The following is a 26,915-nucleotide window of genomic DNA, read 5'->3' on the forward strand; positions in this document are numbered from 1 at the left end:
TGTGTCTTCCAATAGCTCGGGGGGGCATTTTATGATCTAATTTTGTATGAAGACACAAAATGTATCAACTTTAGTTTCCTTTTCTCAATAGGGTGTTGGTTTTCGAATGTGGAACTCCTGTATTATTGTTAAAATGCCAACATATATTTTCAGGCTTGTGAAAACCATTATGATTCATGTCGTTGTTAATTCAGACTGACTTTATTAACTCTCTGCACTTCTGTTGCTCAGAAAGTATACAATTAGCCAAGTAGTATAATATGCTTGAAAGGCATTTGACATTTTATTTATGATGAAATGGAAACTGCTCCTGTATTGAATGAACAATTTTTTTTATACATCCCTCTATTCCCGTTCATTCATAATACAAACTAGAGAGGCCATCTGTGTTCAGTATATTTAATGAGTTACTTGTTTATGCGGGGCCATAAGTAATGTAGTGTAATTAACAAATGTGAATGAGCTAGCTATCCAGCCGGCAAGTCTTCTCTAGATTTTCTAAATAGGTATTGGATGTTGTGTCAGCCCTCAAAATAAATAACAAGATGGTTTCTGATCTGCAGACTGTCAGGGATGTCATTCTGATTGAGGCCAACAAACTTGGGAGGTTCCCTGGAGTAAAGATTAACTGAAAAAATGTGTGTCACTCGAATTATGTCACTGAGCTGAGGGTCTCTCCTTTCTCTTCTGTTGACTACAATGTATTCTGTTCCAGCTAGTGCATCAGTCACCACATGTTCAACAATTAAGTCTCACAAAACTGCTGTTTAAATGCATGTGGATTAATTTATCCACTTCTAAAAAGTGTCTGATACATTCATAAAGCTGATCCATAGCTTAATTTAGTGTTCTTTCCTGTTTCTTTAATGGTTTCTCTCAGGAAGCAGCTGCACAGTCAACCCTCTTAGCTCTGTGGTGCCTATATTTCTGCTGTATACACCTATCAGTAGAGGATCCAGCAACCCCAATCTCTGAAGCCCAGACTGTTGCTTTTTAATTATCCCTACTTCCGCTCGAGGCCCAGTTATAATTCATTGTGTTTACATGTGGCATTTTTCAGAGTATAGAACAGCAGACTTGTTATTCATTTTGCTTTCCTTATGAACATAATTTATTGCTGAGTAGCTATTCATGAGGTCCCAGTGTGTAGATAAACCTGATTGTAGACAACATCTGCACAAGTCTGTATCACGGATGGAAAAAAAAAGTTTTTGCTTTCAAAGGCTGAAAAATGTGTTACAAATAAACACACACACACACAAAAACATTTATTTGAAACTCTATTTGTTCCACATCAGTTTGTTTTTCAGTGTCTGTGTTTTCCTAAAACCCTATAAAAGAACTTGGGCAGGTTTGGACTCCCCACAGAAAAGAAAATCCCATGTACAATATTAATCACAATTGTACTGAACCACCATAGCCGTGACTGCACTCTGCATACAAGCATATGGTCATGTTTTTCAAATGGGCACAGGCCAAGCATCTGCATGCATACTAAGATCCAGCAGGTATGAATCTCATCGTGTCTGGCGTTGTTTCTCTGTGTGTTTTGGCTCAGGTGGGAGGTCACCTCGTGGACTCAGTGCTCGGCAACATGTGGGGTAGGGATCCAAACCAGGAACGTATTCTGTATGCACGTGTTATCTCTGGACCCGCAGGACACTGTCAGCATTGCCGAGAAAGAGTGCCAAGACCCCAAGCCACCCATGCTGCAAGCCTGTAACCAGTTTGACTGCCCTCCATCTTGGCAGGCTGAGGAGTGGCAGGAGGTGAGAGGCTGAGAATAATATGAACGAAAGAATGAATTGCCTTTATATATATATATATATATATATGTGTGTGTGTGTGTGTGTACTGTATTACAAAAAAGTATTAAGATTATTTTATGAAAAATCTAAATATCTATCTAGAATATAATATAATGTAGGAAAATTACTTAGTTACCAGTTACTCAAGTATGCTATTAAACTGATTCTTGGGAAGTAAATACAATACAATTCAATCCAAAAGTGAACAAATAGCAGTGACTGTGGGATACCTAGATTTACTGGTTGTGGTGGTTTGTGTCACAGTGCTCTCACTCTTGTGGCGGAGGAACACGATCTCGCAAGGTTCACTGTAAACAGCTGCTGTCTGATGGCGCGTTCCTGAAGCTCTCGGATGAGTTCTGTCATGGCAGCAAACCCCTGGCTCACACGTCCTGCGCTCAGTCAGACTGCCCTCCTCAACTGGCGGGTGGAGAATGGTCAAAGGTGAGCTACACGCTGAGAATGAGTATGCAAGGTTATATCTGTTTATACATTTCTAATGATGCACAAGTTCAGTGCATGTGTTCTGTCTGCCTCTTTAATGCCGGTTGAGCTGTTGGATATAACTTTGGCGTTGGCTGCATTGAAGTAAAAATTGTAATATTGCCACGGGTGAAGCTAAATGTACTGTTCTGTTTTCGCTCGGCAGTGCTCCGTTAGCTGCGGGATTGGAATCCAGAGAAGGGAGCCGGCCTGTCGCAGAGTCACAGCCATGGGCCAGCAGGTCACACTAAACAGATCGCTGTGCGCCGGCCTTGCCTCGCCAGCTCTCGTCAGGACCTGCCGCATGAACGCCTGCACCAGTACGCTCCTTGTCTTTCAAACTTGACCTGATTTTGACCTGCATCTTCATCTGCTGCTTGTATTTATGGCAACTGAATGGCAGCAGTTCATACACTTTGCGGGTTACTGAAGCAGGAGTAGGTGTTATTGCTCAATGAGCTCTGTTCTGCGTGGACGTTGTGGAGTCGCAACTTCGGTTGAAACATTAACATAATAGGATTTTTGAAATGCTGTAGTGTAGATAGTGTACTTTTTAAATCCCTGGATTGCTCTTTATATTAGTGATTTGTGTTTATTTTTCTGTCTGCTGCCTTGATGGCTTGTAAGTTGTGAACCCCCTTTCACTCATGAACAACAAGTGAACTCTCACTGGTATGATTTTCAGATGTTCTGGCTGCATTATAAAAATATGAGATTAAATTTCTTGGCTCCTACTTAGGTAACCATTCAGTCATAGTTTAGCACTGGAATATTTGAAGGTGTACATTTTGCAGTGATTAAGTATTCCTTGTTTGTTTTTATTTTAGTTAAATCAGTTGAAATGTTCTAAGTACTGCAGTTTTAATGACAAGTTATAATTGATACATATAAGAACAGAGTACACACATATATATATATATATATATATATATATATATATATATATATATATATATATATATATATATATATATATGTACATTTTCTACTAATTATACAGCAGAGTTTGAAACAGTTTTTCTTAAATGTTTTAATCATTCATTTCTGATTTTGAATGTCACTTAATATTGTTTTTCCTGAACCTCAAGCCAAATGTCTGAGTTCCTCAAAGTTACTTGAAACAGATTCTATGGAGTTTAAAGAATGTCCTTGGCCTTACGTTAAGTACAGTATTACATGTTAAAGAGTTATCTGATTTTAATTACTAGTGGAATGCTGAATCATCAAGAAGCCTTTAACTGAACTCTGTAGCAACACAGCCAAAATGTTTGCTGAGGGTGTGACGCTTTAGAAAAGAAAGCTATTGCTGTCTATGAGGCTGTCAATGTCTCACACCCCAGGATCACAAAATTGTCATGTTTTGTTGGACGTATCATGTTCACAACAGTTCAGCGGTTGTATTCTGGTGGTCACAACAGAGCCATAGGACTTTGTGGTGGATTGTATTTTACTCATGTTCAGACCAACTCAGTAGATCAAAGGTCTCAGACCAGAACAACAACAACAACCCAAAGTGGATTAGATTGTTCCAGGTTTGTCCAAAACTATGCAATAGGGCAGAATATGTTTTCTGTTGGCTGTATGGCATCTAGAGAAATCAGAAAGATCCCATTGATTCTGTTGCAATACAATCGTCACCCTTGAAATTCGTTATCTGTGGAAGAGTTTCCCTATCCATATGTAATATAATGTACTACTATAATACTATTTCTTCCTTTCTTTCTTTCTTTCTTGATTTATTTATTTGCAGACACTCCAGGGTGACTTACAGTTTATACGAGCATTACAAAAGTGCAGTAATTCAAATCAATACAAAAATCTGTTTGAGTTACAAAAGTACAGCAGTAGTATAATTTCAGCACTAAATTATAATGTGTGCACATCATCTATCTACCTATCTACATATCTATCTATCCATACAAATATCATTGAATATGGACTATTGTAGAAGTTAATAATGGTGTTTGTCTGTTTGTCTCACAGCTGTTACCCATTATTGTTTACTTTGGCAGAGCAAAAGAAGGAGGTGAAACCCAAGCAGACCCAGAAGCGTGGCCCACAGATTGTCAGCCTGCACCGTGTTTATATTCAGACACGGCAGGAAAAGCGCATCCACTTCACCATCGGGGGCCGTGCCTATCTGCTGCCCAAGACCTCCGTGGTGATCAGGTGCCCCGTAAGGAGGTTCGAGAAGGCACTCATCAGGTGGGAGAAGGACGGCCATGCCCTCTCCAATGCCAAACGCCTGGGAATTACGAAGTCGGGTTCTCTGAAGATCCATAGCCTGGAGGCAAGCGATATAGGGGTGTACCGCTGTGTTGCTGGCCCTGCAATGGAAACATTCATCCTGAAGCTGATTGGGAATGACAACAGGCTGATAGAGCCACCCAAAGGGAGGAGTCTGAAAATGGAACAGAGCAGCAGATCAGTGCGAATTGACCTCAACGAGGCCAGCCGCTTGGAAGAGAAATGGAACAGAATGAGCAAGATGTGGCAGAGCTGGAGTGAAAAGAATGAGTTTTATCTGGATGACAGCCAGGCCCAAGATCAGGCTTTCCTACAGGTTCTTGGCAACTACTTAACAAGCGCGGCACAACCCAATGGCTCCCCGGAGCTACCTGAGAAACACCTGGAGGCAGCCATCCTTCAAGGCGCATATAGCCTGGACCCCAGGCAGTTCGAGGAGCTTGTGAGGAACATCAGTCAGCTGGCTGAGAATGGAGAGGTGACTGATGACCTAGCCTCACAGTTCATATACAAGCTCATGGCTGAAGTGTCCAGACCCCAGTCTACAACTGAGAAGTGGAAAGGGCCTTTGGAGGAAAATGCTTCCAAAACCAAACTTGTTGAAAAGACGCCAAATTCATCTGAGCACATCTATGACAAAGACATAGACAAGGAGTTATACAAGCAGAAAAAGCCTGTTATCATTAGGCAAAAGCAGAACCCCTTAATGACCTTCCAGAAAAGCATTAACATAAGCATTGGAAGGACTGCCTTTCTGACTAACGCCACACGGAATATATATTTAATGTGTTCATCTCTCGGTGTGCCAGAGCCGAAACTTTCCTGGACAAAGGATGGATTACCATTGCATTTTTCAGAAAGGTAAAGGCTTCATAAATTCTTCAATTTTTATAACAGTTCTTTACAGGGGTTATTGTTTTGAAGGCTTTCCAAACTCCCTGTCACAGATAGATTTACAGTGGTTACATGCTGATCTCATGTCCAACTAACAGAGATCAATATGTCCCATGAATTATAGTTTGCATAATGGAATTTTTACATTTTAATAACAATTAATGATTGGCTTGGTAACTTATTTCACATGCATACCTGATCTGGAGTTTTTAATGTAATACTTTTCTGAATTATATTAGTGCTACTGAGCTGTGAAATTGCTGGCAGGGCTGAATATTTGTTTTGACCTTTTGCCACTGGAAATTCTGAAATATTCAATTGTGCTAATTTAAAATAATAAAACAATCACTGTCAAATATTCTCATTGTATATCCCTATACATACAGTTTATGCCCAGTCTGGGCATTGCCAGATGTTTTGCTGGCTAGCTGTTTCCATATCCCTATGAAAATGTAATTCTCTCCTTCCGAATGTTGTAAGAAGTAAGATTTAAATATTGAAATTCTGGAAAAGCAGGTGGATCAGGAAGAAACGGGTCACTTTCTCCACTGGGAAATTATGTCAGGTGGAGATATCAGCATTTGCACCATCGGTTAGATCTCCATTTTTAAGTGTTATGTGATGAATAAAGTAGGATCTGTGTTGTTTCTGCATACCACAGATTAAAAACACTGCAGTCAATCTGTATAGCACAGGAATGTTTCCGCTTGCAATGTAAAGAGAGACATAAAATGTGACAGGGTTTTAAAGATTATATCATGGATCGTTACATAACACAAATAGATGAGCACCAAGAGATGTATATTTCTACATGTTGGTGTAGATCTTTGAAAAGGGTGTGTTATACAGTAGAAATGAAGGTCTGGATTTCTTTAACATGTGCTTCTTCAAAAGCGACTCTCAATGAAGTTATACATATTGCATATCAATTGATCTCGCTCACGATCAGCTCTGACCTTATACTACTTTGTATTCCACTGGCAATAACAGAGTAGGATGTATAATGTTTGCGCTGTCCCACAGGTTCCCTCCACTTTTATTTCAGTTCACCCCCGCCCCCTCTGTGGTGTATCTGGGAGGTGCTCTAAGAGTTCAGTGTTCATTTACAGGTCTCCCAAACTATTTTGGCTCTGAAGCGAGTTTCTCGTGTGGACATTCCAAACTCCTATGCAGCCGAATTACTGTTGATTATAAAATATTGTCCTTGAGAACGTTTGCTCAGATCTTTGTAATTTTACTTCAGTAAAAACTGCCCATAATTACCTCCACCCAGACAGTCACCAAACACTGTCTTTAGTCTTTCCTGAAAGAATTGTGCCAGATCTAAAGCAATCATTCCTATGTAAACATGGTAAAAAACGTAAGTTGCCAGCAATATTAAAAGGCTAAACAGGCAAGGATTGAAGCAATCAGAGTTGAGCTCCTAAATTTGCAGGTCCCTCCTGACTGTTGTATCATCTCCCAAAGTAGCTTTGACGTTTGCCATATAGTTGCATTAATGTTCCCTGTTCTCCCATACAACATGCTAAAATGTTAAAATGCTCCATGAATTTTGAGTTATTTCCTACAGTGGAGTTCTTGTACGTTTGGCTGAGGGTCTGGAGTTTGAGGTCAGAAGAGGTTAAATATCTTGAATATCCTGTAATGAATTCATTACTAAAGCCCATAACTAAAAATTTGTTTTTAAGGCTTATGTTTTTTTTAATACACAGGCATTCAACAGACAGCTTCAACTGGCACATTTGTAACTGTTTGCTTAAGACTGACTTGTTCGGTCAGGCACTCCTTTGCTTAGCTCCTGGCTATCAAGCCATGTCACTGTGAATGTTAGCTTTAGCTTTTTACTGTCTGGACTCCTCTGGAATCTGCATGTCCTACGATTAGGAAAAGAACGATTTAAAGAAAAAAAAGATAAAGGCAAAATAATATTACTTGGATACACCCCAGTGTTCCTAATTGATTTCAGACTTTGCCAACCAAAACATAGTTCTCCTGTGATATCCAATAAAATGAATGTAAAACACTGGCTGCATATTTCAAAAGTCAGAAAACTCCCCAGACTTCACTAGGTTGTGCATTGCCCCTGCCATTCACTTTCCAATGTATCGGATGATCTGAAATCTTTTTCTGCTTTCATCTAACCTCGTCAGACCTTCAAAAGGGGTTTCCAAAGCATTAATATTATCAATTAATCCCTCCTTATGACTTAGTAAAAACAACATTTGTACCAGATAAATGAGTAATGAAATCTGTAACACTTTAAGGTGACTGAAAAGTTAACATAGTTTCTGTTTTTTTCAAAGGGAGTTGTAGGACCCTTTTTTGTGAAATTTAAGCTATTTCAAATTCTTATAATTCTCAATGCCAGATGTCGGAAACCCAATTCCCATTAAGCTCTTAGCTAAGCGCACAAAGTTGCCAATTTGAAGGATTCTTTCCTTTGAAAACACATTGTAAACAAAACACACTCAACGGGTTTACATTTATTTGTCTTTTAATTTGTGTAATGCTCCCCAGCTAGAAATAGTTTTAAAACAAACACTTGATGTTTCATGGCATGGCTTCCCCCCCCGAAAAACACAAGGGAATATTTTAACTTACATGATGGAAGTAAGACAATCATTAGCACATTACTCTGACATCTGATTGTGCTGCTCAGAGCAAGATCACTACCATTCACAATCAGGCAGAGAAGGGACTTTATTCTTATGGCAAGACAGCATCAGATCTCCTTGCATTAGTCTAGCCAAAATATCTGTCTGACCCTGTTCATATTGTGGGTTATTGTAATGCATGTCACAGAGGTAGGTATCCACTAAATCCACTGTTCCAAATGTATATTCCACCTCAGTCACAGTGTGTAAATATTAGCCAGAACACACTTTGTGAAGTAGGAGCTTCAGCAGGAGAAACAACTTTTCAATAGAATGTAGTGCATATCAAGTTTTGGAAGATTTTTTTAAATGTAATTGTGTTTTGGTAAAGATTGCATATGGGATTGATCATGACATTGAAGTACTGTCAATCAGAGCAGCACTAATTTGACTGACTTCCAAAATGTAATCTTTACTCGGTGTAAAAGCAGTTCAAAACAGGACGTGTTTTAATTTTCTTGATGGTTCTTTCACAATATTGAAGGCATCCTTGGGGAGAGATGTCCAGACGCAGGCTTGCTGTTTACTTATGTGAGAACAGGGCTTGTAATCAGGGTCATTAAAAACTTTTGGAAAAAGCTGGTAATATCTACAAGGGTCTTAGATCCTAGGGTGAGTGTTTTACCACCTTCACATAAAGAATCCCTGTAACATCTCTCTTCCTAACATGTGCAAAACACATGAGGCAAACCCTGGGGGACTCAGACCCTGCAGGACCTCTGCTGATCTTTGAATTTCTGCACCTTCTCAGAAAGAGTTTTTCTTCCTTGATGTTGAATGTCCAACGTGCTGGAGGCAATTTTTTAGCTTTGATTTTATAATAAAAAATAAAAAAAGTAATCCAGTTCTCGATCCAAACCCATTCTCGGTCAGAGGGAGTGGTTGCTTTACATTCCCATTTACACATGCACACCTAAAGTATTCTTCAGACTCAGTGGCATACAGGGGCGCTAGGCGTCTTTCCTTTGCATGTCTGGAACAGTTGCCTGTGCATTGTGCTCATCATCAAAGCGATTCGGTGCTGGAGCGTCGGCCGTTTGATTTCTCAGGAATTCACTGCCATTGCATTCACCAGTTTTAATCCTTCCTTTTTCCTCTCTCTCTCTTGATGAAGAGTTACAACAGGAATCTTTTTGGCCCAGCGGGCACCTTTCTTTCTTCTCAATCCCAAAGCCTAAACACTCGGTCCAACTCTTGCTTCGATATTCCAAGGCTGCTTCTGGTTCAACGGAGACACTTAATCTGAAGCAATACTACAGTTTTTATATTAAGAAAGGTTAAACTCTAAACATTTAAATAAATAATATTATATTTTATTAGGAGCCTGCAACACAGCAATATTTATAACAGTTATCTAGTAATTCTACTCTCATCTAACTTGTGGCTGGAATAATTCATAATTTATGAAAGACATTTCTTTAATCTGAAAGCCTAGTACATGATATACATGTCAAACGCACAGATACCAGCCAGTCAAGTCTGTGCAGGAATTATCCTTGATTTCTCGTAATATCTAACAATATATAGGGTTGCTAATAGGATTCCTGGGTACCTTCTTTTTTAGCTAGGGATAATTGTTTTCAATTTAATCTTCAGAATTGCAACCATGTGACTTGAAATTGTTGCTATTTGAAAACAGTTGTACATTCAGCTATCTTAAAAAAAAAAAAAATTACTTGGGGAACTTACTGTGTCTGGTAATTTGACAAAATGTGTGTATATATATGGGGTCAAACAATCAATTTCTTTCTTTTTAAAAGTATTTTTAGGAGAGTGCTCAGCTGTGTTATAATTATTAAAGCATTGTGTTTTATAGCCGTTTTGAAATGGTTAACTACAGTTATCATATGAAAGATAAACTAGATTAGTAGGGTTCTTGCCATTTGGTGCCGTATTATACAACAAAGTTGTATTATATATCTTGCAATTCAACTCCACTAAGTCTGCACTTATGGACTTTATACAGTTTTCCCCATTTATAGCTGTAAGAAACTTCCATGACTTGTCAGCCTCTCCACATATCACTTCACAGTCCTAGTTCAACAGCATGACCTGAAACATTCTCACTTACAATACCTCTAGGCTTAAAAGGGTTCCTGTTCATTAGCTGTAAGTTGTTGCCTTCTTAAGTTCAAGTGGATGCCTTGTTAATTTCATCACACACTGAATCTTGACAGCACTACCCAATTTATGATATATATGAAAAACTTCATTTTATTAGGGAAGTAGAACAGAACAGAAGACAAAGTTGGGAATATAAATTATGTGAATGGGCCTTTATGTTCCTGCTTCAATGTCTTTGCAAGATTTATTTTGAAAGTTTTCATTCTTTCTTTGACATAATAATCACTTCTACAGACAATTTCTTTTTCATCTTCAAAAACATATAAGTAAGCCATGAGTTGGTCAATTCCTCCAGCAGCAGTCTTATATAGACTATAGCACAGATTCCACAAGCTTGCCCACTGGGCTGTCTGAGGAGTAAAGTGGTGTTACTACCCCTCAGGGAATCATAAACTACAGTATGCTTTCATTGTCCCAAACTATCTCCTCTTGACATTCCTTAAGTAGTTCATTCAGAAATCAGATCAGAGGGATTTATTTTTTCTCATTTTTGTCATTGCACCAAGAAGATCCTTCTGATCTGACAGTTGTCTGGAATCCCCAAAACACCTTCATAAATTGTAATAATCAGATTCGTATTTTATATTGTTAAAACAGAGCTTATTTTGTTCCTCAGACTTTCTAAAAATCTATATTTTTTAAATCTCTGCCTCAGTTTATGCTATCTGCTCTCTAGCATAATTTAAATATGTCAATGCCAATAGTTTTCATTGATTTAGATGGGACTATCCAGATAATCAATTGTCAATAACTATATATATACACCGATCAGCCATAACATTATGAGCACTGACAGGTGAAGTGAATAACACTGATAATCTCGTTATCATGGCACCTGTCAGTGGGTGGGATATATTAGGCAGCAAGTGAACATTTTGTCCTAAAAGTTTATGTGTTAGAAGCAGGAAAAATGGGAAAGCGTAAGGATCTGAGCGACTTTGACAAGGGCCACATTGTGATGGCTAGACGACTGGGTCAGAGCATCTCCAAAACTGCAGCTCTTGTGGGGTGTTCCCGGTCTGCAGTGGTCAGTACCTATCAAAAGTGGTCCAAGGAAGGAAAAGTGGTGAACCGGCGACAGGGTCATGGGCGGCCAAGGCTCACTGATGCACGTGGGGAGTGAAGGCTGGCCCGTGTGGTCCGATCCAACAGACGAGCTACTGTAGCTCAAATTGCTGAAAAAGTTAATGCTGGTTCTGATAGAAAGGTGTCAGAACACACAGTGCATCGCAGTTTGTTGCGTATGGGGCTGCGTAGCCGCAGACCAGTCAGGGTGCCCATGCTGACTCCTGTCCACTGCTGAAAGCACCTACAATGGGCACGAGAGCATCAGAACTGGACCACGGAGCAATGGAAGAAGGTGGCCTGGTCTGATGAATCACAAGTTCAAGGTGTTGACTTGGCCTCCAAATTCCCCAGATCTCAATGCAATCGAGCATCTGTGGGATGTGCTGGACAAACAAGTCCGATCCATGGAGGCCCAACCTCGCAACTTACAGGACTTAAAGGATCTGCTGCTAACGTCTTGGTGCCAGATACCACAGCACACCTTCAGAGATCTAGTGGAGTCCATGCCTCGACGGGTCAGGGCTGTTTTGGCAGCAAAAGTGGGACCTACAAAATATTAGGCAGGTGGTCATAATGTTATGGCTGATCGATGTATATATATATATATATATATATATATATATATATATATATATATATTTCCACTTTATTTATATGCATGCACTGTCTTTGTACCATAGTGGAAGAAGCCTCTTCAGACTTAAATTGATGCAATAGCCAAACCTTGGGAAAACTGAAAAATCTGAAAAAGGTTGAACTATCAATCAAGTCAGAGATGAACACTCAGCTATTGCAGCAGACTGTAATGCATTCAAGGCAGTTTATTAGACCTTCCTGTTGAAATAGTTTTTCCTCTGGGGTATCCCTGTGAAACTGTTAAGTGTCTAAGAGGCTTTATTAGGATTTCTTCAGTCAGGAGGCTCACAAATGGTTCTTGGTTTCAGTCTCGGGGGAAATCCCTCAGCACGTACAATAGACCTGCGATAATAAATATACTGTATTTTTACTCATAAACATCAGTGTTCAGCCAGGGTTAGAGTTATTAAGTCAGTAAGCGAATGGGAAATAGCCTTGTGAAAGGAGGTTTGTAGAATTGTGCAAAGAAAAAACAAAACAAAATCATTTGAACTAAAATGTAAGCAGTTGGATTATACTTTACATGAGTGTTGGTTTTATTAAACTGTGATGTGTGATTAAAATTCTAAGTTATAGTAAGGTGCCCTCCAAGTACAGGGGAGTGACATCACTGTAACAGGCCCAATGAGACACAATGAGCCCTGTTATACATCCAACTTGAAAATGCATGACTAAGACTATGAGCAAGTATTGTTCAGCGGATTTTAAGCAATTGTGTCCTGAGTGACTAACTGTATTGGTTAACCTTGAATAACACAAATATAAATCACATCCTAGATTTAATCATGTCTGTATGTGTATCACATGAGAACTTACTTCAGGAGACATATGCAGTATGACTGTTTGATAAGGGATTTCCTTCTCATCTCCCCAGTGTATCGTGGGATAGCACTGGAACACTGCACATCTCTGACCCGAGTGGGGAGGATGCTGGCGAGTATGCATGCACGGCCACAAACAACATGGGCTCCGACACGGAAGCATCGCAGCTGCAGTATGCTGGTAAGACTGCACAACATGTATGACAACAGCATGCCCATGTTCTAGCGTTGTTCTCTCATAATGAAACTACAAGCTACAACAACAGAGTAGTGACTTATCACCCAGGTGTTTTATCATCAGACCTGTATTTGGGTCAAATACAGAGGCTGGACCTCATGGGGGTTTGTAGAGTCTTGAGGACCCGCATACTGGTGGTATATATGCCATTATCCCTATTACATATGGAGGTTTTGGTATACACAAGCATAGAACCAGATTTGGGCAGCTAGAAGAATACGGTAACTATGTTAGTTATGGTGGTAAATATATATGAAAAAACTATTTCCAATGCATCCTGTATCTTCTGTTTTGACAATAGAGGTGCCTGTAATCCATGCTTCCAGAAGGAATATTTCTGAGCTGGAGAGCAGGAGAGTCACAGCTGTCGTTGGGGGCAGCGTCAGCATCAGCACTGGAGCTAATGTCACACTGGAGTGTCCTATGACAGGTGGGTGACAACTTTCTGCTCCCAAGCCAGCAGCATTAATTACCTGATGAAGACACAAATGAGGTTAAATTGTCATTCAGAGAAAATTAGTCTGTGGAGAAGATACTGTACTCAGAGAAGAAATTCAATTTTAATGCCCATGTTTCAGACAACAACAACTTAGATATGTAATTAACTACAGATCCATTATGAGCTAGTACTGTATAGAAAATATTGAATGAGGAAAACTAGATCATTGCCTGAAAATAACAAGGACATGGTAAACAAGTTGACTTATTATTTTCCTGTAGTCTGTTTTTGCAAATATATTTTCATGTTTTCAGCCTTCAGAAGTAAACCACTTTAGAACTGACCTTGAAAGGCAATGAAAGTTAAACCATTATTTTTAGAATATGTTCATTATATAATATAGTTGGGCCTCTTCCTCTTATGTTTTTCTTTCTGTAGTGTTTTCAAATACAAGCCTTCAGTTACCTCACTTCAGTTGATGTATTGCTTCATCTTTCAAAGTTAGTATGTGTTTGTGATGGCATTAGGTCTGATATCTGAAAATAAAGACATTTAACATTTGTATAACCTCCGACATTTTTTAGTTGTTACCTTAGAAACCACTAATGTAAGATATTCTCACATAAGTGCCCCTATACCTATACCTAACTATACATACATTCAAAGTTTGCATACCATGCTTTTAATGGTTCCTACCTAATATGTGGAAATAATGAAGGCTACAGATAATTGCAATGTAATTGTGCGTAAAATCAACATGTCATTTATGGGTTTTATGGGTCTTACAGAGAATTTATCTTTCCCACGTCGTTTACAGAAGTAATCTCCTGGAAAAAGGGTATTGACATTTGACTAAAATGGCAACCAAAAAAAAATGTTTTCAAAGGGTTCCCGAGATAGCGTGTAAATCATCCATGGCATTTCACATTTCATAACCTAAAGACATGTTGTAAAGACCTTCTTTAATATGGAGGTCACGTAAACTAAGCACAAAGAAAGTGTGAATACTCAACAGGATCCCAGTTACAGAAACAAAATTCATTTACTAAAGAGAGAGGGAGGGGGGTTAATTGAATAAGGGCTTGGGGTGTACAGTCAGTTAGCCTATTCACACTTATGAAATATAGTACTCTTTCATGCCATTGAACACCGTGTCCATCCAAGCAAGCCATCATGGGCACTAATGCTAGTCACATTGAGCTACCCCCGTAGTTGTACCTCCTTTCCCCATTTACATGTGTACCAAAGGTCATTGCTTTACAGTGAACAGTTTGAACTGTAGACACTGTTGTTATCCGAATATTAAATCTGGCAAGTGTTTCATGTAACATTTTGAAATCCCTGGCCTAAAATGCACTGTAAAGCAATGATAGCATGCAGCAACTATCTGGTATGCTGAGGCCAAGTTAAGCCTTCAAATAGACACTGATATTTCTCACATTTCTGTGGTCTATGTGTAGGTATTTTAATGGCTTTATATGGAAAGTATAATATAGTTATAGATTTTCACAGCTAGTTTTCTCCATATAATAAATATGATTTAAAAACTTTTTTGTAGATAACCTGTAGTTAACTATGTACATTGTGAAAACAAAGAAAGTGTTATGCATTCTGCAGATTGTTTTGAAATGTAAGGGACTCATATCAGCTTTGCACCTGTGTTCCCCAATGATTTACCTAAAATGACAATCTGCTTATCTGCAAGTGTGAGCTTTTAAAACAAGCCAATACTGTAAAACTCTCCAATAATATGCAGGACTGAAATGAATGGTTCTACTTATGACAGACTAGGAAGAAAGAAGGATGTTACAACTGTGCCCCCTTGGGGTAAATGGACCTCATTGCCTGTACAATCTTGAATAACTGTAGAAGACAAAAGCTTTTTTAATATGCAAAAAGAGAAAATTAATCCTACATCAGTCTGTTGCTGTCCTTATCTTGTGTGGCACAGATTCGTGCTGTAGGATATCGGATTCTACATGGAATTTGAATGCAGACACTGAAAGAATGTCTTGTGGTTTCCCAGCATATGTATATTTAGCAACAGCATTCATCACTATGCGTAAAAGTATGACCCAGGCCTGACAAATTAGCCAGTGCATCTGATATTTAAAATGAACTCTTCCTGACCCAAATTCGAGGTGTTGCTCAGAAGGACCCAGCGTGTGCTTTCCTGGCACAGCATGTTGGCATTAAACTGGTTCACAGAGCATCTTTGAAATAATTATCTAGTGCTGATGTAATTAATGCCCAGAAAAGCATCACAGTTCATTATTGGCTGTGAACAGGAACTATTGACTGCTTTCTGGCTATTTAAGGATGTCTGGTTGAAGCACGTCTGTTAGGAAGATTGGGCTCCTTCACAAAAGGAATTTGTACACATCGGTTGTAATTTTTTAAATAAGACGTAAAGCTATGCACATGACATAACACACTTCACATTGAAAGCAAATCTTTAGGGCTGAAGCTAAGGAGAATTTTTTGCGTTGCCCTTCAGAAGTTTATTTATTTATTAGGTCTTATTTCACCAAATGCATTTACTGTCAATTCCAAGGCAAATTTATCTGCTCCTGCCAATATATTTTGTAGATAATTTGTAATATTCTGAGACTGATTGAATTATTCTTGATGGAGAAATGCATATGTCAGTACGGCATTTCCACTGTGTATTGGTATTCTGCAGCTGAGTCTAATTGATTGATCTGCCATCTGTTTGTTTGTTCCCTGAGTGGTGCTACTAGATAGAGACGTGGCAGTATGTTTTGTTTCCAGTAGCTGCTTGTGAGAAACTGCAAAATACCACTACTTGATTTGTCAATTACACCTTAAAATTGCTTTCAAGAACTGCTTCTCTCAGGAGTGTTTTGCATTCCATTACTTGTATTGTATTGTTCATAAAGGCCACGGCTTCGAAACTGTTATACATCACTGAGTGCAAGCAGGTGTCATGGATTAGGCTGTGATTGTTCAAGCGCTTTACTCATTTGGAAAGCCAATGCTTCTTTCATTGACCTGGATTCTTTCTACACTGTACTCTGCAGATCTTTGAAATATCTGAGTGACACATTGAATAATACGTTATCTTGGCATGCTTGTCTTCTGATAGGTGTACCTCAGCCAGCCATAAACTGGCACAAGAATGAGGGCCTAATGAACAGGAATGCTTTCCTTCTCCTCAATGGATCTTTATTACTCCAGAACATTTCATTAGAAAATTATGGAACGTACTCCTGTGTGGCAGCCAATCCTCTCGGAAAATCAATTGCGTCCAGCTTTCTCTCTGTGTCTGGTGAGTCCTGAAGTGCAGTTTACATCACATTATATAAAGCATCACTTTGTTACAGGGTAATCCAGAAGCTCCCCTTCACATCTCGTTTATAGCTTTTGGATTGTGTTTGAAAATATTATTTGCCATATGTTTTCCTTAATCTGTCAACCTACAGACAGACGCATGAATGTAGTATTGATATTGGCATTAGGGAACCCATCATGTACAGAAATAGTGAGTGATTGAAGTTAAATCAAAAGTTGGTCTGGCGGAAGCTACATTTGGCTAAATCCATCTTAACCCGGGAGGTAAAATCCATCTTGGTTTTTATTTCAAATCACAAACTTCATTTTGAATATACATTACAATTCTGGATGCTACTTGAACTCACTAACTGCTCCTCGCCATGGTGGTCTCCATCCGTTATACTTTATTATAACGCTTTACAAGCACAGTTTAATACAGACCTACATACACACATTCACACATAGCCACAAATACTGATATATATCCCCATGGTTGATCTCCTTGCTGAAACTGTTTTGAGGCCATTTTCAAAGTTCTTCCTTCCTGAGTTCTCCATTTTGGTTTTGTAATCCTGCAGATCTTGCAAGATGCAGTGTAGGTTTGTATATGGTAAATATAGTTTGGGAAAATAAGTTAATTTCTCAGAAAAGGGAGGTCACATTTCACATTGAAACATAATGTTAGTTAAGGTACTCTGAGATGTGGAGTTTATTGTTCTACACAAGTAACTTGTTTTCCTTTTTTGGACCCTGTACAGCCCATGGGCCCTCCATCGATCATCCAGGTCTGTCAAGAGACAGGAGCCGCAAGAGAGTGTTGATGGCATCTCGAATTGGAACCAGCATTGCTGTGAAGCCAGGGGACCTGCTACGCATAGGTGTGCTACCTGCGTTACCCATGAGCCAAATCTACAAAGTATCTCAACCCATGGCACCAACAGATTTCCAGTCTGTATGCCTTTCCAAAGGAAAAACATTGTAGTTGAATGGTTTAGTAAGCATTAGAATAATGTTTGACCAAAAAAAACACAATAGTGATTATATAATACATTATTTTCTGATTAGAAATTAAGCAGAAAGATGAATACATTATTTTGCATCGCTTCGGTAGACTAAACAGACAGAAGCAGAAAATGCAGACTTGAAAATAATCATTTTAACGTTTTAACGCTCATGTTAAGTTTTCTTCTACTTCTTTTTTTTCTGCCTATTATTATAATTTCTCCTCAGGGTGTCCAGTTCTTCCAAACCACAGAAAAGCTATTTACTGGTATTTCCAAAACCAGACCCTGAAAGAGGCTCCGGGCCTGCAGTACAGGATGCTGGTTGGGGGGCGGGTGCTTGAGGTGAACACACTTGCTGGAAAATTTGATGGCCAGTTCAGATGCCAGACCCCCACAAACTCCCAGCCCATATTTGCCTGGGTCAATGTCCACCTTGAAGGTTAGTTTGAACATTTATAAGTGTTGTCTGTTGGCTTCTATTGCTTTCTCTTCCCTTTGCTTTCTGCATCACTCACACAGTCCTGTTTGCCCTAGGTTTGCAGAAAAAAGGGTTGTATTTCTTAATAACTTCTTTCAAAATTGTTAACGGCCCACTAGTTTCCTGTTAAGATATGTAGAATTGTTTAGTCTAACTGGGGTGTGAAGGACAATTACTGTCTCCATCAGCTGTGTTTCCCTCCACACTTTATCAGCTGTTGGATATCTTCTATTTATAAATTATTTATATTATATTTTACAATAAATAATCCCATGTTCAATAAAAAAGGGAAAAATCCACATCATAAACTCTCCAGAAACCTCATGGGCTTTAAATGTGTGCAGATTAGTGGACACAGCTGGTAGCTATCATAAGAGCTTAATTAATACAGTAAATTTTAGCACCTTCTGCCATTAAGAAATTGTCAGCAATTAGTAACACTTTATGCATAAGGTAGTGACAAGGAATCAAAGAGGGTGAAATCAAGAGAGCATTCGAGCGTGAAGGCTTCAATTGTTTTGTGAGTGGGGGGAAAGGGGAAAAGAAAAAAACTGGTCACTTGATATTTTATTTTATTAATTCAAGTGAATTTTAGCTCCCCGTTTACGTTGTACTTTAATGGTATGCCAAATTCCTTTTGGACACTTTTATTTTTTGTTTAAGATCCATATCTTCTCTGTAGTCATAACCAAAGCAAGCATGCATTCAGTTTGACTAGCTGTGAAAAGTGCCTGCCTAATCATTAGTAAACCTGAAAAATGTCCCCCTTAAGCCCTTGTGCTGCTTCATTTGATTTCGTTCAGGGAGAAGAATACCTCCAGCATACCAGCACTTGAAATGTATGCACACTTTGTCAAGCAATCGAATGAAAATAATTGCCAGAGTAGTAATCTTGGAAATCATTTTTACAGCGCATGTCTTTGAAACGGATATCTACCAGAATAAATACATACCGTATATAAAAAAAACTTCTTCATCCATATAAAATATACAGAAATCTTTGATGAATAAATACAGCAACCCTTTATTATATGTTGCTGTTCATGTTTAGTTCATATAAAAAATAAAACATAAAGTTAATCAGCAATACTGATTCTCTGTATTAAAATAGCTAAATTTGTAACAGGAATTATCAGTTGTGGCGCTGTAGTGGGGCCATTATGTTTGAACACACGTGGTTCCCGTGACTTCCGACCTCAGTGAAAAGACGAGACTAAGCAAGATTTGTAATCATGTATCTGCTCATGCTTTAGGATTGTCAGTTTTTCCCCTTTTTCTCAAAATTAGTTTTTTTTTTAAGTTGTGTTGCATTTAGGCAAAGCAAAAGTTGTGCCATTCATCTGGTGGTCGTCTCTACTATGTGAGAATTGAGAAGATAAATGTTGTTTGTTTGCTTATCAACAGAGTACACATGGCAGCTCAGCGAGTGGACTGTGTGCACAACTACCTGTGGCAATAAGGGCACGCAGTCGAGGGCCCTTCACTGCGTCACTAAGGAGGGCGAGGCTGTTAATCAGGTGGCCTGTGCTCATCTTCCAAAGCCAGTGTCCAGCACTCAGCCTTGTAACATACAAGACTGCTTACCCAGGTACAGAGCTAACCACAGTCCATAGAGTATGGCCATCTAAATGGGAAAGGCCACTGCTGAGGACTGATTGGGGTGGAAGTCTGTGAAAACACCAACGTATTCTCTCTGTCTTATCTTTGCCTGACCTTTTACATATTTTATACAAGCTACTGTTTTGCTGTCTAATTTCAGATACTTTTAAATAGAGTACTAGAGTTTAAAACAGTCGTTAAAGCTTTACAAAAAAATAACTCATTTTGCAGAATAAAAGCATGTTTAATTTGTCATGGATGTCTAGGCCAAAAACATCATTTTATTGCACCCATGTGCAAGGACTTACACATTAATCTTAATATCAATTCAGTCTGTGAAACTACTTAGTGTCTTTTCTGAACTCTCTATGGGGTATCTTCATACAATGCTGGTCTTTGTTGCTGCCCCTGTGAGCCTTTTAAACCCCAGACTGCTGTGTGCTGTTACTGGCTGCTTTATATTAGGTTTTTCGCTGTTAACTCCTTTAAAGTTTCAAGTGTAGGGTAGGCTTTTGAAGTGTGCAACAAATTGCAGGTGCTTCTTTCAGCTGTTTTTCTTCTATTGCCAATTAAGCATGGAAAAAATGGGGAAACATTTAATTTAATTCATCTGATTAGAAAAAAAAGTCTGCTCTTAAAGTTTAAACCTGAGAGGACTTCTATCTAGATGCACTTCCCGCAGTCTGTGCTGCCAGCCACTATAAAGTGACTTGTTGAACTCTCTGCACGACATTCTCGGTGCTCAGATTTGTTATTCCTCTGAAAGCAGGTGCAGTTACTTAAGGTACTAAAAGCTTAGTATGTCTTAAGTGACTTGACTTCTGTACTCCAGTATCGTGGCACAGACTGAGTCCCAGTGGGTAACTTTATATTCTTGGTAAGAATGTGAAGTTTCTTGACTTTTTATGCTGTACCTTTGCATGCTCTCTGCAGAAAGTGAAAGCTCAGCATGGTAATAGTGGGAATAGGGGAAACAAAGAGTATTACCTGAAAGAAAAACACTTAAAAAAAACATTCAAACTAAATCTGTAATTATCCACCTGGTGTCAAGAGCGGTAGGCAACCTTTGGCAGCAGACTTTCAGAGTAATCGGATTCTCTGCGTTAGGAACTATTTTAAGTATAATTTTGTCAGCTGTGATAGTAGTAAATCATTACCTTCACCACTTTTGTAGAGTTTCTGTATTGTTGTATTACTGGTTCATGTTGAATTAAATGTTTTGTTTGCCAGTTTAATATGAGGAATGTGTTCCTTACCAGCTGGGTCTCCACTGTGTGGTCCAAGTGTTCAACTTCCTGTGGCAGAGGCTTCAGGCAGAGACAGGTTTCCTGTCAGCAGGTGGCGGCCGATGGGGCCGTGAGGATTCTGCTGCCGACGGCCTGCGAGAGAGAGCCGCAGCCCTCGGAAAGAGAAGAGTGCCAGTCTGACACCTGCACAGAGTGGGTGGTGAGCCCCTGGGAGCAGGTCAGTCCCATTCCCAAATGTGTCCCTCTGCTGAGTGTATGGGGAGTTACAGTGAGGGAAAAAAGTATTTGATCCCCTGCTGATTTTGTACATTTGCCCACTGACAAAGAAATGATCAGTCTATAATTTTAATGGTAGGTGTATTTTAACAGTGAAAGACAGAATAACAACAAAAAAATCCAGAAAAATGCATTTCAAAAAAGTTATAAATTGATTTGCATGTTAATGAGGGAAATAAGTATTTGATCCCCTATCAATCAGCAAGATTTCCACAGAAGCAATCAATCAATCAGATTCCAAACTCTCCACCATGGCCAAGACCAAAGAGCTGTCCAAGGATGTCAGGGACAAGATTGTAGACCTACACAAGGCTGGAATGGGCTACAAGACCATCGCCAAGCAGCTTGGTGAGAAGGTGACAACAGTAGGTGCGATTATTCGCAAATGAAAAAAACACAAAATAACTGTCAGTCTCCCTCGGTCTGGGGCTCCATGCAAGATCTCACCTCGTGGAGTTTCAATGATCATGAGAACGGTGAGGAATCAGCCCAGAACTACACGGGAGGATCTTGTTAATGATCTCAAGGCAGCTGGGACCATAGTCACCAAGAAAACAATTGGTAACACACTATGCCGTGAAGGACTGAAATCCTGCAGCGCCCGCAAGGTCCCCCTGCTCAAGAAAGCACATGTACAGGCCTGTCTGAAGTTTGCCAATGAACATCTGAATGATTCAGAGGAGAACTGGGTGAAAGTGTTGTGGTCAGATGAGACCAAAATCGAGCTCTTTGGCATCATCTCAACTCTCCGTGTTTGGAGGAGGAGGAATGACCCCAAGAACACCATCCCCACCGTCAAACATGGAGGTGGAAACATTATGCTTTGGGGGTGTTTTTCTGCTAAGGGGACAGGACAACTGCACCGCATCAAAGGGACGATGGACGGGGCCATGTACCGTCAAATCTTGGGTGAGAACCTCCTTCCCTCAGCCAGGGCATTGAAAATGGGTCGTGGATGGGTATTCCAGCATGACAATGACCCAAAACACACAGCCAAGGCAACAAAGGAGTGGCTCAAGAAGAAGCACATTAAGGTCCTGGAGTGGCCTAGCCAGTCTCTAGACCTTAATCCCATAGAAAATCTGTGGAGGGAGCTGAAGGTTCGAGTTGCCAAACGTCAGCCTCGAAACCTTAATGACTTGGAGAGGATCTGCAAAGAGGAGTGGGACAAAATCCCTCCTGAGATCAAACCTGGTGGCCAACTACAAGAAACGTCTGACCTCTGTGATTGCCAACAAGGGTTTTGCCACCAAGTACTAAGTCGAAGGGGTCAAATACTTATTTCCCTCATTAACATGCAAATCAATTTATAACTTTTTTGAAATGCGTTTTTTGAAAATTTACCCCACTGTATATAATAATAATAATAATAATATTAATAATAATTAACAATTTGTAACATGGACATTTTAGTACAATACCAATCATTTATAAAAAAAGATTAACAATATTTGTTTCTATTTTTCTGCATGCATACTGAGATTTCAATTAGCCTCTGTCAGTGATCCTGCAGAGCTGCAGTGTTTACCCAGTTTTCACCCCATGTGAGCTCTAAATGACTTCATTGAATCAGTCGCTGGGTCCATCCATTCCTGGTCTGAGAACATTGAATTCCCCTTGTAACTGTTGGACTGTGGCCTTCCAGAACCAGAACTTCATATTACTTAGGTGCTTTATGTCCTTACTGCAGTTCCAATGCGTCAGGTTTCTAGGTGTGTTAACGGTGTGTCAAGGTTGGTTACTGTGTGTTGTTGCAGTGCTCCAGTCGCTGTCTGGGCCCAGCCCTCACCGTGCAGCAGAGGCCGGTGGTGTGCCAGCATCTCAACGGTTCTGCCATCCCAGAATCCCACTGTGATGAAAGGGACAGGTACCACTGCATCACACAAAACACCTCAAACAGACACAGCCAGTCAGATCTTATTTAAAATTGTACACTACACATCAAAATGAAAACATTAGGTTCAAGCAGGAAGCTTCTGACACGCAGAAAGCTGCAATCAACCGTTACATTTAATATCTGCAATCGGCACCAAGTTCAAAGTTTTGATATCAAAATTGTGTTTATTTACATGTTTTACTTTGCAGGTTGATTTCTGTTAACTGTTATAAAGTGATGCTTAAATAAAACATATGTACATATATACATACATACATAATAATGTCAATAGTAAATAATAATGTTGTATGTGTTCCTAGGCCAGTGTCTGTGCGGAACTGCTCCTCTGAGCTGTGTGATGTGCAGTGGAGGGTCGGCGCTTGGAGGCCCTGCACGGCCGCTTGTGGCAGCGGCTTCCAGTCCCGCCGGGTGGATTGTGTTCACAGGAAGAACAACAAGACCCTGGCAGACCAGTACTGTGCCTGGCAGAGGCGCCCAGTCACGTGGCAGCACTGTAATGTGACTTCCTGTGGCAGTAAGTACTTGGCTTTTTTAATTGTAATAAATCAAGAGTTCTTTTTGAACTTCCTCTTCCTCTTCTTCCTCTTGTTCTTCTACTTAATATGCACCTATAGACTCTTGGTAAGTATTCATAAAATCACAACTATATATGGTTTACAATATATTCATTTTAAACCATTTCTTTACATTGCTTGTTTTAGTTTACCTACACACTTGTAGTGGGGATGTTATATGAAACCTAATTTAGTTTTATATAAGAATGGAAATACCTCATGATTTTCGGCATGATTACAATAATAAAAATGATTAAGAAATGCAACTGGTCTCACACATGGTTTTTTAATAAGAGATCCTCTGGCAGCAAGTTCCAGTACAGTTCTAGAGCAGACCGCTAACTGTGGCTATTTAAACTTGGCGGCGCTCGATCTCACGGCAAAGAAACCTGTGTGTGTGTCAGCACAGTGTTGTCCGCTGAGGATTAATCAAAGAGTTTAAATTATAGTATTACATAGGTTTTGAGAAAAGCATTAGGGAAATGAAAGAGAAGGAATTTCAAAAGTTTATTCACATAAGAGGTGAGAAATATAAACAATGTAAAGGTGGAAATATAATCACTAAAAATAATCGTAAAATGAACTGACACACTTCCACAGTTGTAATCGGTTGCACCTCAGTGCATTGTTTCACTTTCTTCAGTGTGTTTACAGTGCCCCCTACAGGCGAAACAGACATTATCAGAATTGGGAGTGTCATTGTTCAACATAAAGGTCCACTTCAGAAAGGATTACTTGATTCTCAGAACTGAACACAGTTACAGTGTCCTGAATTTTATTGCACATGTTTGACAAATAATTTCTAATTGTTTTTTTTTTTCAACTCTCTCTCCTTTTAAGGGGGTGAATGCAAGGACACAACACATTACTGTGCTGTCGTAAAGCGCCTGAAGTTATGCCTCATAGATCTTTATAAGCAAAGATGCTGCGAGTCCTGCCGGGAGGTGTAGCTCTTTTATTTTCAGTGGAGGCTGCGAACACTTAAGAGACCAGGTGGATCAGAGAGAGGCAAAATTCACGAAGCCTAAACATGTGTATTATTAGAAAACTAATCTACTTTGAAATGATAAAGGACTGTTCATGTTATTTTGTTGTTGTTGCCGTTGCTGTTGTTTTACAAACTGTTTGTAAAGACTTTTAAAACTATACTGGAAAAATGCTACTGTTGCACCAATGCTAAAAGGCGTTTCACTGCTTGTTGATGAAGAATTCTTCGGATGACTTCGATTGGCTCCCATTATTGGTAGCAGGACTGAAAGAGAAGAGAAGCAAAATGCAAGATATCCTCTGCTTCGGACACTTGTGTGACAGGGGTCGGAAATGAGGCGTGCATATGGACTGAAGAAACCTTTTCCAAGATTTAATCTCCCTGTGTGCCTCAGAAATCAATGTTCTAGAAATAGGGTTATGTAATTTTGTAGTGTTTGAAACACCTTTGTTCAGCACTTTAAAGATGATAGTACATGTACCCTTTAGTTATTCTGGACTGTACATTAAGCTGCTTTGTAAGTTTTTATTTACTCCTTCTGTATTTTTCTTTTAAAGAGAGGATCGGCATATATGATGCAAGTGTATGATGGCATTAGGCAGAAAAGGTTAAAGGAATGATAACATAAATTACAAATAACAAAGCGTAGGTCTTTATAGTAAGTTATTTTGTGTTTAACTATATGTTCAAGCAGTTCACGTTTGTGCAATCTATGGTGGGCAGTAGTTACTAAATACGGTGTGGATTTTTATACTTTTCTGTTGTTACACTATTTATGTATATAGAAGTGAGTTTAAAGACGTGATTAAAAGGTCATTGTCTGCTAGGCTTTCACCTAAAATGATCCTTTTAAACTACAATGAGCATTGTAAATCCCCTGTATGCACAGACGGTAAAAGATATTTGTAGAACTGTTGTTAAATTAACACTGCTTCCATTTGAACCATTTGGGTTTCTTTTATTATTAATTGGACAATCTGGTTATGAAGGTGTTTATCAACCCACGGTAACTGCACAAGCTCCATAGAGAAAGCAGAACAAAAAACACGAAACATGAAAGGATTGTTTCCAACCATTCAATAAGTGTACTTAAAATAATACAGTACAATGCACACTATCCACTTTTACTATTGTTAATTTTCATCATCTGTGTGTATGAGTGAATAATAATAAAAAAAACAGATGTAGAATTCAGGATTTAAGTATAGTTTTACGAAAGACCATTCACCTGCATGACAGCATGGTTGTGATTAAAAAATAATTTATCATTAACATAAACAAGTTTTATGTATTCAATAATGTTATTAATCTGCAAATCAATGTGCTTACATGAAAATAAATTAAATGTAGTTGTTTAATTGACAACCAAACAATTTTAAACAGCCAATAAATGTTAGCTGTCCAGTATTGGGGTAAATATCAATGTAAGAGTTTCGCCTAACATGTTCTACATTGGTATGAAACTTAACATGCAGTAACTGACAATACTTACCGAAATCTAATTTGTGTCAGTAAAGATACTTCTTTATTCTCAGTTTTGTCAGTATTAAAAGCTTTGTTGTAAAACCCTACAGAAACTGGTGTTACACTGTTCCAGTTTTTATTATAGGTAATTAATGGAAGAAAAATGTAAGGCACTTTAGGAAAGATACTGCAGAACTCCGTGTGTGCCTTTAGCTTCCTGAATTCTAAAATGGGTCTTGTTTTTTTGTGTTTTTTATTTTTTATTTTAATAATATAGTGCATTGTAAAATATGACTTGTATATACTGTTTTAAAGTGCAATACTGTACATTGAGTGTAGATTTTGGGACTTTATTTTCTTACTACCAAAGTTACTGATTTAAGTGTCTTTGTACCTTGTATTTAATATTTGAGTATTATCCCCTGAATTTAGCACTTGCTAACATGATTTCTTGTTGTTTTTATTATCAACTTCCTCCTGGTTTCATACGCATGTGATGCGGACATATTATTGCAATCCTTTTAAAAAATATTTGTTGTCAAGAAATTTCTCCTTTCAAACATGGATGGAGTACATATACTTAACTAAACTCTCAACATTCCGATATAGCTACTGATATTTACTGTAATATGTGTAGGTTGTTAAATAAATGACTTGTACACTTAGCACCAGATTTACAAAAACTAAATAAACTGTTGGGAC

General features: G+C 38.9%; 1 protein-coding gene across 1 annotated transcript in view; it reads left to right on the forward strand.

Annotated features, from left to right (window-relative positions):
* adamtsl3 (ADAMTS-like 3) overlaps positions 1–26,660 on the forward strand; it is a 133,653-nt gene extending 106,993 nt beyond the window's left edge. Inside the window, exons 18-31 of the mRNA XM_066701487.1 lie at positions 1,559–1,769; positions 2,073–2,252; positions 2,458–2,611; positions 4,304–5,399; positions 12,789–12,916; positions 13,275–13,403; positions 16,519–16,701; positions 17,465–17,584; positions 17,937–18,149; positions 19,593–19,776; positions 21,047–21,251; positions 23,068–23,177; positions 23,507–23,721; positions 24,602–26,660. Coding sequence (XP_066557584.1) covers positions 1,559–1,769; positions 2,073–2,252; positions 2,458–2,611; positions 4,304–5,399; positions 12,789–12,916; positions 13,275–13,403; positions 16,519–16,701; positions 17,465–17,584; positions 17,937–18,149; positions 19,593–19,776; positions 21,047–21,251; positions 23,068–23,177; positions 23,507–23,721; positions 24,602–24,711 — 3,238 coding nt within the window. The 3' untranslated portion in view covers positions 24,712–26,660. The remainder of the gene's footprint in view (positions 1–1,558; positions 1,770–2,072; positions 2,253–2,457; positions 2,612–4,303; positions 5,400–12,788; positions 12,917–13,274; positions 13,404–16,518; positions 16,702–17,464; positions 17,585–17,936; positions 18,150–19,592; positions 19,777–21,046; positions 21,252–23,067; positions 23,178–23,506; positions 23,722–24,601) is intronic.
* Positions 26,661–26,915: the final 255 nt, after the last annotated feature.

The sequence above is a fragment of the Amia ocellicauda genome, chromosome 4 (assembly GCF_036373705.1).
Source record: "Amia ocellicauda isolate fAmiCal2 chromosome 4, fAmiCal2.hap1, whole genome shotgun sequence".
Lineage (NCBI taxonomy): Eukaryota > Metazoa > Chordata > Actinopteri > Amiiformes > Amiidae > Amia > Amia ocellicauda.